At 44.3% G+C, this 16071-nt stretch overlaps 1 protein-coding gene across 3 annotated transcripts in view; it reads right to left on the bottom strand.

Annotated features, from left to right (window-relative positions):
* Positions 1–1143: 1143 nt before the first annotated feature.
* The window catches only part of ITGB4 (integrin subunit beta 4), a 99548-nt gene continuing 84620 nt past the window's right edge, over positions 1144–16071 (bottom strand). Inside the window, exons 33-41 of one of the 3 annotated variants that reach the window (XM_084838103.1) lie at positions 14286–14456; positions 13410–13580; positions 11813–11932; positions 10908–11057; positions 8682–8870; positions 7325–7480; positions 6643–6807; positions 4869–4985; positions 1144–4273 (exon numbers count right to left, since the gene is read on the bottom strand). In XM_084838103.1, the coding sequence (XP_084694229.1) occupies positions 4128–4273; positions 4869–4985; positions 6643–6807; positions 7325–7480; positions 8682–8870; positions 10908–11057; positions 11813–11932; positions 13410–13580; positions 14286–14456 (1385 nt within the window). In that variant the 3' untranslated portion in view covers positions 1144–4127. The remainder of the gene's footprint in view (positions 4274–4868; positions 4986–6642; positions 6808–7324; positions 7481–8681; positions 8871–10907; positions 11058–11812; positions 11933–13409; positions 13581–14285; positions 14457–16071) is intronic. The other 2 variants (XM_084838104.1, XM_084838101.1) reach the window with 2 other exon arrangements.

The raw sequence follows: 16071 nt of genomic DNA, 5'->3' as shown, positions 1-16071 counted from the left end.
AAACGTTGGCTCTCGGTCTTACCTTACCCACTGAAGATCTGTTTCAGGGGTTGGCACATTCTGGCCCTCCAGATATTTTGGCCTACAACTCTCATCAGCCCTAGCCAGCATAGCCAGTGGGGAGGGATCATGGGAGCTGTAGGCCAAAACATCTGGAGGGACCACAAGTTGCCTACCTTTGACCTAGTTGCTACTCGATCTTCCAGCTTAAGAGACAAACTACATGCTACATCAAACTACATATAACACTAAGTGTGCATAAGCTGGCCACTTTAATTTGAAGGAAAGCAGCCACTTTGAGGGCAAAGAGCAGCTGGAGAGGGTTGCATTTTGGTGGGAAACTCACACAGATTCCTGATCTGAACTGGAAGTCTGGACTGGATTGGCGCTTGGTAGCTGTCTTTCTGTCAAAATAGAAGTGTCCAGTTTTAAGCATGCCTTTGGAAATGCTTGTTTAACGTCATGGGTAGTTTGGCCCCAAGTCAATATATCTTGGTCAATTCTGTTGCTAGCATCTTCACAATGTGTAGATTGGAGGATTCATACAAAATTGTATGACACATATTTCAGCTGTTCCACACTAGGGCTGAGGAACTATCTTGGCCATCTTCATGGCTATAAGCGAGGCTGGACACAGCTACAGCAACACCATGTGGCATCTATGGCCAATTCCTCCTTCCTATCCTTTAGCCCAGAAACCCTCCACTGTCCTTAAAGCCACATCAGAACAGCAAGGGCACAGAACGTGGACTGCCAGAATTATGCCAGAAATCTCTGATATGCATGCCAGCTGCAAAGCTTGGGGCAGGAGTTTGATACAAAAATATGGCTCTTCCCGTCAGGCTGTTTTTATAGGTTGTGATCAAGTTAGCTCTAAAGCTTGTGCCCTTTGGCCCCAGTCTTCCATTTATTCTTGGATCCTTTCAATGTTTAAACTATTTTTTTTAAAATAAACACCTGTGCCAGAATTTTTAAGAAATATTTTGCTTCTACAGCCTGATCCTGCAGAGTTAAATATGCCTAAGCCTATTGAAATCAATGGGTTTAGGCCTGCCTAGTTCTGCATAAGAGTTGCAGCTCTACTCTCATGAACAGCCACAGCCTCTTTTACATCAGACACATTTGGAAATAAAAAGGCCAGTTGGGATCATAGAGAAAATGTTTATTAAGTGCAATAGAAAACCATCTGGTCCAGAACACCAGCTGTCAGACTGTTCCATTATTCACACTGCATATGTGTTAAAATGCCACCAACCTCTGCAAGCCAAAATAGGCTTCAAAAAAATGTAATTTACATTCTATTGTGTTTCTCCCATTACATGAGTGAAAACATAAAATCCCTTTTAAAACTTGTATTAGAACTGCTAGACTGCTGAAATTTGGACCATCAGATAGCTTAAATGGGCTCTTTGGTTAATATTAAGGCCTGTGATGCTCCTTGAGTACAAAGCTCTATAATATGCAGCAAGGATTGCGACTGGGGCAAGTAACTTCACAAAAAGATGTAAGTTCCGGAGAGACATTACATAGCCCTTTCCAATAAGACACTGTGTTCAGGGTTGCATACAAAACAGCCATGAAATAATTCAGTTTGTTAGCCAAGTTCTATAGTGTCCAACAAAGAAATGAAAGATGATCTTGAGAAGTTTAGAGATTCACCCTGTTGGTGTGAAGGAGGAGTCTGTAGTAAAATCCAAAATGAGATTCCAAGGGACCCTACTTGGTATGTCAGAGTAAAGCAAAGACACCACCTACCTGGGATTCTAAAACTTTGCTGCAGTTCTATGCCACAACTGTTTGCACTTCCTCCAGTTTTAAGTTAAAATAGACATAGGTGGTTCTATTGGTGGGACACACACTTATCTGGTGTACCCTGGGGCAAGGCTGGTCAAGAGAGAAGGGCAATAGCAACATGGACTGATTCAGCTAATATTTGTGATGACAATGGTTTCAAAGTTTCCACTTTCAGGGAACTTTTCCACATGGACTTGTCTGCTTAGGAAACTGCAAATGTCTGCCGCCTCAGAACCAAAGTGTGTTGCAGAGGGTTCTGGGACATGTAGAATACACACTCAGTTCATATGGGGGCACTGCTTAAGTCTGGTTGGGCCCTGCCATCACCTTGCATGAAGATTAGTGCTGGTGGGCAACCTGTCTTTTAGGAAAGCTTGTCTACATTACTGACCTTCTCACTGAGAAATCCCTGATAAGCTTTTGAGGAACCGCAGAGTTCCCCAGAACATGGTTTGAAAACCACTGCAATATGGGACCAATCATGCAAAATGCAATCACACAGAGCCCTAACAGGGTTCAATCAAGGGCCTTCCCTGACTGTTTAGGAAGGAGAAAAGTGTTGGTTCAAAAGACTGTTTGGGAGATTGTGCCATCTAGTTTCTTTGTTCAATTTTTGTACATATAAATAAATAAAGACTGGCAAATAAGGAAAAGACTATATCCCCCCTTTCTAAGGAAGGTGAAATGGTGGTTACAAACTGAGAACTGAGCCGCTGTGACAAGGCCAGGTGTGCAGTCTGGCCGATTTCTGTCTCTCAACTGAATTCCATGTATAAAATTCCTACCTTGATTCTGCCTTCAGTTTCACCTGATACCCTTTTCTGATCTCTTAATAGCCATCCCCCAATCCCAGTGATATCTCCTCAGGTAATTTGGGACACATCACTCCTTCTGAGCCTCAGGCCGAGTCTACACAAGCATCAGAAAGAAGTGGTAGAATAAACGTAATAATCACAGTGCCTCGTGGATACGGTAGTGTAGTTAACGGCAATCTCCACACAGTGGGACTCACTGAATAGTGCATGTGCAAAAGTACGCAATGCTTGTTATTGTACAAGTTCTGAAAGATACAATGCGCATGCAATTAAACTGGTAAAGAAGCAGGAAAGGAAGACAAACATGGCTGAATGGGGCTAATGCCTATGATGACAATCTGGGCCAATGAAATAAATGAATCTGCTATGCTGCTTGGCCACCCCTGCCAATGTGGAAGAGGGGAAGGAGGGCTCTGGGTAGAACTCAGCAGCAAGTCCTGTTGATTTTCGTTTACGGGTGCTTCCAGAAGGACAGTTCCTAGCCCCACCAATCAAAACACACTGCAGAGCTGTTCTGACTTTCCCTCACCAACAGATTTTCTTTGGTAAGAAAAAAGGGATGGAAGCAGCAGTGGGAAAACATGGGAGAGTTACAAATCAAAGATGATGTCATCTGGAACCCCCCATAAAATTCCGTGAATGAGGCAGGCCAATTGCACATTGAAAAAGCCTTGTTTGGAAGCAGCTGAGCTCATTGGTTAAAATGAAATAACTTCATTTTAAAGGCTTCTGCTAGCAAGGGCACTTATTGATTATAATGCCATTCCAAATGTTTGGTTCTATGGAAGGTAGCTGGGGATTAGTGTCTGAATTTTGACTCCTTGTTGCATCTGGAGTTTTACAAAGATAAGGGATTCTTCGTAAAACAAAGAACTGTACAATATTTTAAAGTATCCTTGCACCATAAAGTATTGTGGGCGGTGCTATGAAAATGAATGTACTAACCAGTCACTACAGTATCACTCTGTAACTGCAGGGGATTTTACACACAAATGTAGTAAGAGAATGTGGATTACATTCTCTCCCCTGCATTGCAAGGGATGCACTTACACAAATCAGGACAAACATCCAAAATGCTTTTTTTCCTGGAGCATGGCAATCGTTTGTTGTTGGTATTAACAGTGTCGATGGCGAGAGGCCTGGAGACTTGGGAACAGATCAAAATGAAAGAAGTAGCACAACCAAAAAGGTGTGGTGAGAGGCGGGGATTGTAAAACAAAGTCAGTTCTGTGCAGTCAAACCAGCCAAGCAAAGCATGAAATAACCAGGAGCTCAACTCAAAATAGAACTAACCAAGAGCCCTTCATAGCCAAGCGTCTTGCTAAAAACTCTTTTCATAATGTCCTAGGGTACCACGTGGGTTGCATGCAGCCTCTACCCAGTGGTATTTCAAAAGCCATGTCCTGTGCTTTCAGTGCTGATGCAATGTAGTGGGCGCCATCTGCTTCAGTCTGGAAGCTGACTAGAGAACAGACCTACTTGAAATCCAAGTGTCCCTTTGGCAGCTTCCTTCCTGACTCAAGCTTCGTAGAGTTGCCTCTCTGTCTGTCTGGAGAATGTCCCACTGCTGTTGGACATCATGGTTCTGGTGACAAATTCTTTGGTGACCTGCTTGGTGAGGGTGCTCCCACTCTCCACTCGCTGAGTGGTCATCAGCATGCCATCTGGAACAAGAGGGGACAAAACAAAGACTGGAGGGAGCAGCTCCTGTGTTATATGCCTGTGAATGTGTCAGACCATGGAGACTAAATCCATTTTACAGGGCCAGAGATGCAGGAAACTGTGTAGCATTAGCTGATAGCAGCAGGGCTTGTGTGCCTTGGACCAGAAGCCGAGGATTCTGAAGCCACATAAACACTTTCTTGCAAATACTGATGCCAGGATTGGGTATGGTCAAAACAACCATGTTTCATTTCAGAGAAGCACCCATTTAACCACTTTTGTACTGAGAAGGTGATCCTGGCTGTGTTTAGATGAACAGAGGCAAACACCAGTAGGTACTTCATTTAGGAACAACTGTTCCTGTACTGTCCACACACTTATTATCAACAGGAGTGCATTCTTTACAACACAAAAATAGCATTCAGTGAAGTGATATAAGTATACTCCTGCCTTTCCTCCACTTTGCTTTCCAGAGAGAAAGGAGCAGTGTTACTGTTGTGGACAAAGGTACCTTGGAAGTGGCAGACAGAGCCATAGAGCTGTTAACGTTCACAAATGGTTTGCGAGAAGCCCATTTCCATAGTTCTCCTTTCTTACCTGTGTACAAAGGATCCAGTGGGGAGTGAGTGATGCTGGTTAGGGTGTTGTATTCCCTGGGGAGAGTGTATACCTCCTCCCTAGTGAATTGCTGTGTTCCAAATTGAGAGAATGAACCTGAACCAGAAAGAACAGAAAAATCCATTTTAATTCAGCTGTTGAATGTCTTAATTCCCATTCAATCTGAAGTCACTAAAACACCTCTGAAAAGAATGCCAAGTCAGAAATGAGAAAAGGAGAAGAGTAAAGAGAACATTGTCTTCCCTTCAGCAGAGACTAATAATGTGTTTGCATTATTTTTAGTGGAAAGGTGAGCTATTCATTAATTAAATACATAAATATGTGCTGTGCGCTGTGTATACAACCCCTTCCAAATCTCAGTTATGTTCCAAGGAAACCTCAGTTCTAGGGTCAGAGTTAATAATTTACATTTAATATATTTGATAATTTACTCAGGCTACAATCTGAAACATATTTACAAGAGAGTAAGCTCCATATTTACAAGAGAGTAAGCTTCCAAATAAGCATGCATAGGATTGTGCTGCAAATTATTTTGTTTCTCAAATTCTCCTTTAACAAAGCATGACTATCTTTTGACAAGGACTAGATTAGCAAAATACAACTAATAATAATTCCTAGCATTTCTACAGTAATCTTCCTAAATTCTCAGTTTATAATTTATTTCTCCATTTAGCGTCAACCTCTTGCAATAAAATGGGGGTTGAAGAAAGCTTCAAAGTGGAAAAAAGCTACCAAAAGCCAGACACATTGACACAAAATTAGTTTGCTATTCCATAGTCAACAGATCTTTAGTTTATGATGAAAGGGAACCAACGATTTCCACTCGTGCTCCAAAATGCAAGGAAACTGAAAGTTAAGTCAAAGATGACACTATCCTTCAACAGCAAAGACTTGGTCCAGTCTCCCATATTATGCTTGCTTACAAATTAGATTCCATGCACCCCACATTTTGCCTTGGTCTTTCAGCTCAACATTGGGCAGAGCCTGGCAGGGGGATGAGTCCAGGAAGAAACTCGAAAGGTGCAGCAGCTTCCCTAAGCCCTTGCTACATACAGACCTTATGAATTTCTGCCAGACGCATCACGTACAAGCTTCCCCAATCACTTGTGATCCCAAGCTGAACAACTCCATGTAGAAATGTTTTTTTTAAAAACCCACCCATACAGTTTATAGGCAAAACTAAAGAAGGGTGCAGTAGGGAAATAAACCCTGAGGAAACGAGGCCAATTCTGGAAGTTTCTTTTATAGATAATCGGTTCACTTTATTAGGCTCTGACTTCATAAGAAAGAATTCTTTTCTCATTGCTGACTTTTTAATTAAAATGCAACATACAGGGGAAATTGACAAATATATCACCTTTCCTATGCACTGGGGCCACCTCCTTGATAAACCAGAAAGGAAATTTCAGGACTGCATCTGTTTACACTGAAGGCCATCCAGATGGGAGATGAGATGATCCCTCAAGTGTCACAACGATTGTCAAATGTCCCTCCACACACACACACACACGCTCACCACACTGCACAATACACACACAGGAGGCTGGAAATTCACCACATTTACCACTCCTGTCTCCTCTGGCTGTATTCCATGCCATAAGCAACATGGAGGTCTTCAGCAGAAGCCCTGATATTCTCCTGCTCAACATACTCCTAATTTATCCATTCCATTCAAGACAACAGCAGTTTCTCCATGCTCAGATGCAGCGCAAAGAAGAATCAATTCTACAGCCACTTCAGTGAATAAATGTACCTGCATCTTGAGATTCAATGGTGATAATGCCTTCTCTTTCAGGCCCAAAGCCTTGAGTGGTCTTTGCTTGCACTTTGAACTTATATGGAACATTTTCACTCAAGTAGGGCACTGTCAGGCTTGTCTCTGGGTTGTCACCCTCCACGTAGATATTCCTGGGTTCCCCTAAGTAAACATAAACAGAAAGAACAGGTAGAAGAACCTGGAGAACAAGCAATAGCGTTCTATCTGAGACATTTATGTACCTTGCCCATTTCTTCGCCCTGCCAGTCACTTCAGTTCAGTGGCTCCTGTGAATCTGCAGAGGTCTGATGCACAGACAGAGCCCAGTGCATGCAGGGGCTGCCCTGTTTTGTTCTGTGAGTCAAGAAATGTGTGTGTGTGAATGTGCGCATGCAGGGAATTCCATAACTGAGGTTGGATCCAGATCTAAGCTGGATCAACTGCTCTGGTGGAAGTGGACTCCCCCACCCCCTCCTTCCCACAGCAGCCCCTCCAGCCCCTTGAAAATGCTACACAGAGAGTGAGGAGACACTGCTGAAAGGGGTGAGCTATGTGTGTGGGGGAGAGATCCTAAAAAATCGGGCTGAGGGACCTTGCATGAGTGGAACCCTTCCTATCGCAGAATACAGATCCTGGATCCAATCTCTGATTTGTAATTTGTTTCAGAACTTTCACATACCTCCACCATGCAATGTCTCACAGGTGACCATGTAGCCTAGAATTAAGCCATTGGGTTGGCGGGGTCTCTCCCAGCTCAGCTGAAGGGAGTCTGGACTCAGGGCTGTGAACACCAGGGGCCCTGGGGCACTGGGTGTGCTCAAAGTAAATGGTGACCCTATAAAAGTAAGAGCAAAAGGTCAGTGTTCTAAAGAAGAAAATAGAAGGAATGAGCAACCAGCATTGAAAAGCGCAGAAAGTTAAATTTGGTTCATGCCCCAAATTCATAATCATCATAATAATTTACATTTTAAAACCGTCCACTATGCAAAATCTACTTCTGTTTTCTGATATGAATTCTTGTGTTAAAATTTGAAATAAAATACTGTTAAAATCCAAATGTTTTCTACATTCAGAACTGTTATATTCAAATAAAACCCCATGAACTAGAAACCTCACAAGACTCAGGCTTTCTTCACATGGAGCTTTTATCCTGCGATTGAGATTGCTCCTTCATGGAAGTTTGTGGGCTCTTTACATGATGCCGTGACCCTCCAAGGCATCTCCTGCACTAAATGCCCTTTGTTCCATTTTTAAATTGATCACAGATAATGAGCTATCAAATTACGCTGTTGTGTTCCGCTTGAGTTCCCTCCGTGACAAGAGGAAAAGCAGCAAGAGGAGGAGTGAGATCAATGAAAGATAATGGAAGATGCAGAGAAGGGGGAGAAGGCAGGGGAAAAGGGAAGGGGGAAGGAAGTGGGTGAAAAAGGGAGTTGTGATCCTGCATTTAAAATGGAAGCAGAAAACCCTGTTTTAAATGCAGGATTTTAGGCTGTTGTAGAGATGCCCTCAGGCTTTGGTGGTGAAACTCGGATCTACCTTATTTTGAGTCTGATGTTGATGCATTGTCATCATCTGAAGTTCTCCTAAAATTTAACAACTTAGTTTTGTAATGGAAATGTTGAATTTCCAATTTTGCTGGTTCTGAAATTTTAGATTAAAAAATTGTGAAAGTTACATTAAAAAGTTTTTAAAAAACTGGATTGTGTTACTCCAACTGTGTTTTATTTAATATTTTCAGCTTGAAAGTACCATAGTTTGCTTCCTCTTGTTCCCCATATAACCCTCCCTTTCCATTCCTTTTTCCCTCTTCCTATTCCTATATCTGAAATTCCTGGGAAGTCAAATCCTACAACACCCAATTTTTGTGAAGAATAAGCACAATTCTGTTTTGATCCTCCAAAAAGGAGGCATGGTTGGAAATCAATGTCAAAGAGGACCACAAATTTTGGGAAAACAGTAACTTACCAGCCATGCATAAAGCTGAGTAATAAGCTCGTTCTATAATTACTGGTAAACAACAGAGGCTGCCTTACCTGGAACAGGACTCAGAGGGCTGTGTGGATCCACTTGAGACTCAATGGTTATCACGCCTTCTCTCTCTGGACCCCACCCTTCATCACTTTGGGCCTTTACTTTAAAGACATAGGAGTGATTTGGCAACAGGTCATCCACTATCACCGAGTTCTGAGTAGGGTTGGGAATAGTAAGCCTCTGAATTTCTCCTGGGGAAGAATGGGAGAAGACACAACAGTCACTTTCACAAGTCGCAATGGTCAAAACTGCCCTGGTTGGACAAGATGATACTACTGTGAGGTGGGGCGACTTCTAGCAGTCTCACAATGAAGGCTGCTACACAGAAGGCTACTACACAGAATATTGCTTTCCTACACAGAAGTAACTGCTGTGTAGAAAATTGTGAGAGTCTCATGTAAAGTTCTTCATGCAAGATTAATGCACACATGTCTACTTTGGTACATGGAGGAAAAAAACTGCAGGGTTGTCCCTTCAGCAAACGGTTATCACAGGGGAAAAAAGCCACAGGTGGTGCCAAAAGGGAATTCAGTTATGTTGTGCATTTTGAGTCAAGTGTTCTTTGTCAGGGAAGGAATACATGGTCTCCGTATTCCAGCTGAAAGAGTGCCTTCCCAAACGATCCTTGGCTGGTACAGAGACGATTCTGACTCTGTATGTAGATTCTGTCCCTGATGAAAGGCACTCAGTATAAAATGCACAGGGAACCTAATTCTTTAATAAAAATTGGCCACACCAGCAGTTTTAAAGTGTCCCCCCCCGCCCTCCCAACACTATCCTGCGGATTTGCTGTCGAGACTGCAATTGGCTGTGACTTCCTGCTATGCCTACGTAGAGTGAAATAGACATGAGTACTTCCATCACACATGTTTTGTACACAGCAGTCACTTCTGGGTAGATAATTTCATCTTGTCTGAAGGAGCCTAGAGAATTGGCAGCCTTGAAAAAAGAAATCTAGGCAATTCCCAACCCATGTGTATTAATTTTTCTGCATACCTCATTCCCTTTCATTGAGGTCTCATTCAAATGCCACCAAAGCTATTCGTAAAAGATATTTCCTCTGACAGTATTTAGCTTCCTGCTATTGCTCATCAGGCATAACATTACCTTCTGCTTCTGTTAAGGACTCTTCTTTCTCCTACTTACATTAGTGGCACTAATAGGAGTAGTTGCAGGCTAGCCCATGATGTTTACAAAAGCAGGAAGAGTTCATGCAATTAACTCTTTCTCTTCCATTGCTTGCTTTGAATGCCCAAATGGAGCATGTGCCTCTCTCCCACCTGTGGGGAGATGTGAGTGCTTTTTCTGCATCTGGAGCGACCAGCAGAGATGGAGGTGCATGGACCTGGCTTTGGATATTTGAAATGTGACAAAAGCACTTGCACTTTTTCTCCTCCCACCTGTTTTAACCTTCTGAAGTTGCTCTACAACCACTGGCTATCCTGTAGCCATTTGGAAATAAGCCTCTAGCCCAGAAATCCCCAAACAGTTGCCCTCCAGGTGTTTGGGACTTCAACAGTATGAACATACCCATACCCTACAATCAACATCCAAGGCCCTCTGGGTACCTCCTCCATGGGGAGTTCTGGGGATGGCAACAAAAGAGAGGGCCTTTTCAGTGGTGGTCCCCGATTATGGAATGCTCTCCTCAGCAAGGCTAACCTGGCCCCAACATTGTCATCTTTTGCAGTGCCAGGTTAAGACTTTCCTCTATTCCCAGGGATTTGATGACATATGATGGGCCATTTAATGCATCAGTTTATGATGCATTGTTTATGGTTGTCACTGATGTTTCAGTTGTTTTATGGAGAGGTTGTATTTTAGTCAATTACTATTTTACTTGTTTTAAATTTTGTATGATTTGATTTTGCTGTAAGTCGCCTTAAGTCCCTTTTGAGAAAGGCATCTAAGAAATTTATATAACAACAACAAAAACTCCCATCAGTCCCAGCCAGCATGGCCAATGCTCAGGAAAGCCAGGAGTCTTAGTCCAAAACTTCTGAAGGTTTCTCTAACCCCTGCTGGTAGCTGCAAAACAAGGAGCAAGAAAATTGTGAGTAATTTCTCCACACTGAGCAGGGGACAAAATCTTTCTGTTCTTTACTTCCAAGTTAGACTTTATATACTGATCACTCCGTAAATATACCTTCTGACAAAACACAGTTTCTCATATACATTAATGACACATGGCACTGGCCTATGAGAACAGCAGAGGGTGCTTCACTGACCTCCATTGAGGAGCTGGTACTGCACGCTGTATCCCTGCACTTCTTTGTCACAGTGCGGTTCCTGCCAGCTGACCTTCAGTGAGGTAGGCCCCAGGGCAGAGAAGACTAAGCGGGTAGGAGTCTCGGGGACACCCAGCTGCATCCTGGAATCTAAGGCAGAGATGGAAAGTCACGGGCTTGGATCTGAAGGCAGGGAAAGGACCCAAAGCCCGCCTTGTGCAAGGGTGAGACAGCAACTTTTGAGTCCAAGGAGAACAAACAGGATGCCCCTCATAAAGCAAAGGGCTAGTCAGACCTGTTGAGAATCTGGCTAGAAGGACTTCAGATGCTGCGGTCAACAGCTGAGCTAAGGAATATGTTTAATGAGAGAGCAGCGGCTAAAAAAGGCACCTCCATCACACTTTCCAGCTGAGCTGCAGCTTGACGACTCTCTGGTCTCAGAGAAGCTACTTACTGACTCCAGCAGAGAGCTTTTCTACCTACACGAGGCTGTTAATCCACTGTATCTACTGTCAGTTTCATCACAGAATTGAAACCCGTGCACTATGTGAGGAGTGTTTCCTTTCCTGCTTTTCCACTATATAACCTCTAGGTGGCATTGTGACATAATGGAGTAGCACAAATATGCAAGAGGAAATTGAGCTTTCTTTCACTTTCACAAGTACTCGCCAAAAGTGCTGGTTAGACACAGAAGCGAACCTGGAGGGTCACAATGTCATCTAAAGAACCCATAAACAACGGTGAGTACGGAATGATGAGCACATGATAAATACTTCATGTAGGAAAGCCCAGAAAGAGCAGGAGATCTGATTTGCCAAGCAAGCTCCTCTTTCTCCTGTCTCCTGGTCCTGGCTCCCCCAGGGCACAGCAAGGTCCCTTGCAGAGGCCAGGTTAAGCTCACTCACCCTGAAGCACTGTGTCCAGGCTGCGCAGTGCTTCATGGACATCTTCAGAGTGAGTGCGGCCCCTGGCCTCCTGCGGGAGGGCATAATGCACCCTGGACTGTGAGCCTTGCCCTGCCATGCCTGCACAGAGAGACAAAATGGGGCTGGGGTCAGAGGTATTAACACAAAGGCTTCAGCATGGGGGAAGTCCTGGTCTTTCACAGACAGCTCACCAAGAACTCCTCAGTATCCCTGACCTATACTAATCAAATAATTACAAGGGAGGATTAGCCAAGCAACTGTCCATGGCTTTCAGATGTCATCCTTATTTTAGGATATTCTTTTTAGGGTTAAAAAAAAGTCAGCCCTAAATTCCTCAGGGTATCCAGATCCCAGTCCAGAGTTGCAGTATTCAGTTAATTTAGGTTGGGGGAATTCAAAATGGCAGATGCTGGTCCCATCTGAGCCAACATAAGCAGCCATTTTTCCCAGGTGAAAAGCCTTGCAGGGTGGACCTCCAGGGGCAAGAAATTGCCACTCTCTAACCAAGAGAAGGTTCTTTTGAAATAGCTATGCTGTCCTGTTCATACTTCTGTCTCCCAGCCAAGACAAGGTTGGCATTTGCTACCTGAATCAGAGCAAGTCCTGGGGCCCTCCATGCTTCCACAGTGAGGAAGGGATTGCTCTCCACAGTCAGCAGCAGCTGAACAGGCATATGGACTCACACACTTTCCTTTCTATGCTCCCTGCTCCCAGGCAGAGGAGTGGGGAGGCAGAAAGCTCCTTGCTGGCTGCTGCAGCTGGGTAAAAGGAACTATCTTGGCCCTTGGGGAAAGACAGACTGCTGTAGTGCCTCCTTTCCTTTATCCCCCCAATAGAAAATAAAAGTTACTACTTAGGGTTGGTGTGTAGCAAGGGGGTGTCCTCAAAGGGGGGGGAGTTTCCTCTTCCTCTTTAAAAGTTGTAAGCCGTGTTGTGAAGGCTTTTACCCTGCAAAGTGGACTATACATCTATTAAATAAAAGATAGTGCTGGTCTGGGAGGCCAGGAAGCAGCTTTCCCTGGTGGAATGTGAAGTTGGCCCCATCTTCCTACCAGAAGAAGTTGCTATCCTGGATGTAGAGGGTGGCTTCAAGACCAGAGGGGAATTGTGAGTGTGAAGGAAGTCCATGGTTACTGAAGTAATCAACACACTAAGAGCAATGTCTGAAGCACAGTAGCTCTCTTGATCTATGCCAGTGAGTTTCAAGGGGGGCATTTTGCACTGTTCTCCCTGCCACTTCTCAATGAAAGGCCTGTGGAGATGGACACAGGGTCATTAAACAAATGGCTTGTTAAGGGTGAAGAATACAGGGTGCTGAGAACATCACATGAAGTCAGAGCATTGATCAGCTTGGATAGCGGTGTAGTAACTGAAATGAAGCAGCCTGCATGTGAAAGGTACCATAATGAAGGAGCAGGGAGGGTTGGAGGGTAGCCTAAGTTCGCACATGCACACATACAAACATGTACACAAAGCAGATGGAGGACTGGATAGATTAGCTGGTTATGGGATGAGTCACTGTAGTTGGGGCAAACTTCCAGCGAGACAGGCAGCCATGCTATACCATTTGCTGTACCTAGATATTTGAAAATCCAAGAGGGCCCATCAGTCATGACTATAGAATCCCGGGCTTCACTGTTGCCACTGTAACCCTTCACCTTTGCCCTCCTGAAGGCCACATCCTGTGGCATCAGGGCCATCCTCTCAGCATCTTCATGTATAGGAGGGAATATACTCCTGGACTGGTCTACAGGATAGGGCAGAACAGAGGGAAAGAAAGAAGCACCATTGAAGACACCAGAAGAGACTGCCACACCAATGCCAGGCAGAGAACCAGAGCGAATAGTTTGAAGGGGGAAAGACTGCCTTCTCTACCCTCATGCAGGACTGGCACTTGGAGACTTAAAAGCAGAAGGTAACCATGGAGCTATGGCAGCCTTCCCCATCCAGTATGGTGGCTGTTCTGGCTGGGAATGATGGGAGTTGCAGTCCAACACATCTGGAGGGCACCGGGTTGGGGAAGGCTGAGCTACAAGAAAAGTCACAGATAATATCAAGTGAAGGAGAGAGGAAACTGTAGGAATTGATTAGGTTTTAAAAGCTCCTCCTAAGAAACAGAGTAAGGAAAAGGGACAAGGTGGTGGTAGAACCTTGGGGAAAGCCTTGAACTATCCTGTCCAGGCATGACACACAGAGAGACAGAGATAGAGACACACAGAGAGAGAGGGAGAGAGAGCGCGCGCAAGCGTGCTCTTTCCTACTGTGCTTCTGAGTAGCAATCAGCCCTGATGTTGGTGTTGTGAAAACCGTCAAACTTGTCAGTGTTTTCTTGTTAACTAGCAAGCAGCAATTCAACTGAAGCAAGTTGCTTTTTCTGGTGGGATTGGAGGGGAACTTTGGATCTTAGACAGATTAGCTCTGGTTACAGGATGTGGTTCAACCCAACACTCACCATGCCCAGACACCACTGTAGTATAATCCCTTGTCAGAGACGAGCTTCCTATTACCCTTCTTTCATGGTGTACATGTGGACTTAGATAGTTGTAGCTGGAAGATGCATTCCGGGTCAGGCTTCCACCACTGCCAGGGAAGGTGAAGTCCACTCGGCCATTCATCATGTGTTCTGGAAAATATTCAGTTCACTAAAGTTAACGACATCCATTACCAGTATCTGTGGGTATGTACACCAATCTAATTAAGCTGGGCTGAGAGCCTGCACGAAAGATCTCTCAGAATGTTCCCAGGCGTTCTTTAGCCACAAGTCTAGAATGTACATTTTGAGGGCTTCGCAACCATTGTCAGCCTCATTAGATGCAACCCGCACTACACCACTTAAATCCATAGTTCCTAAGGTAGCACCAGTACATCAGCTATGTCACCATGTTGCTAAGAGCTGAATGGACTTGATCCAGAGGGCAATTAGAAACAGGGAAAGGGGTGCTTCATATATTTCACTACTTAATTGGTTTTATGTGAGAACCACTGGAATGGAAACCATTAGCATAATTTAAATCCACTTTCAGACAACCATCTGCAGGTTAAAGCCTAGTTGCAGGCCCTTGGAGAAGGATGAGACATAACTGTAATCAGTGGGTTAGAAACGTTATGACATTTGTTAGACAAATTCATGTAAGACGAGTATACTAATAGCTATTAGTCACAACAGCTAAATGGGGGCTTTTGAACTGCAATCTTTTGCATTTGCATGAAATGCAAATATTCAGAGACACTATACCTGCGGGGGCCAGATGTTAGGGACGTACAACCGGGAATGGCCATCACCCTTCTGCCCTGCTTTGGAGCTCTTCAGTAGTGTCAGGCCAGCCACTACAGGACTGGATTGAGGGACATGCTAAAACCACTGCTGGAAACAATGCAGGACTAGATGGGGGGACATGCTAAAACCAATGACTGAGAATGGCCATGGGAAAGCATTGGTTCCTACCAAATGGCCATAGGAATGCACTCAGTTTCTGAATAGCCAAGTTGGAATGCCTTAAACCCAGACTGACGGGTTGACTGAGTACACAGTGCAACATCCCGTACATGAACTATGGTCTGTTCTAGAAGGCAAATCTTGTGCTTTTGAAGTTACACAACTTAGTCCGTTTTTGGGCACCCAGAAACTGTCCAAAACACAGAATCCATGCATGTTCTCATTAGCTTAATTTAAACCATTGATTCTTACCATGGGGAGTTCATGAGAAGACTAAGCAAGTTTAACAGAGGGTTACTTAGCATCAAAAACTACTCTTCTGAACAACAAAGGCAGCCCCAGCATCTGTAGCTCAATAGTAGAACACTTATGCTGTATGCAGAAGGTCCCAGGTTCAATCCCCGGCATCTCCAGGGAAGACAGGAAAACCTCCTGCCCGAAACCCTGGAGAGCCCTGGCTGCCAGTCAGTGTCGACAATACTGGGCTAGATGGACCAATGGCCTTATACCTGACTCGGTATAAGGCCGCTTCCTAGATTCTTCTTATAACTGGGCTGTTATGTGGGAAACCCTTCCTATTTAGCCTACCAACTGACAGGGCAGGCAAACTTGCTAACTACCATTGCTAAAGCAGACTCTACTATCAGAAGATGGCTGCAACAGACAACACTCTTTTTTTTAATCTGCCACTCGCTAAAGAACCCATGCCTCTTACAGATGCAGCCTCTTAGCAGTGTCCCATTCCATTCTGTGCCTGAGGTAGGCGATGACCTTGGCACTGAACAATGTGTATACACAGACA

Source organism: Heloderma suspectum, chromosome 2, assembly GCF_057233095.1.
Source record: "Heloderma suspectum isolate Gila_16-S chromosome 2, 16-S_ref, whole genome shotgun sequence".
NCBI lineage: Eukaryota > Metazoa > Chordata > Lepidosauria > Squamata > Helodermatidae > Heloderma > Heloderma suspectum.
This window is presented reverse-complemented; position numbering and strand designations above follow the sequence as displayed.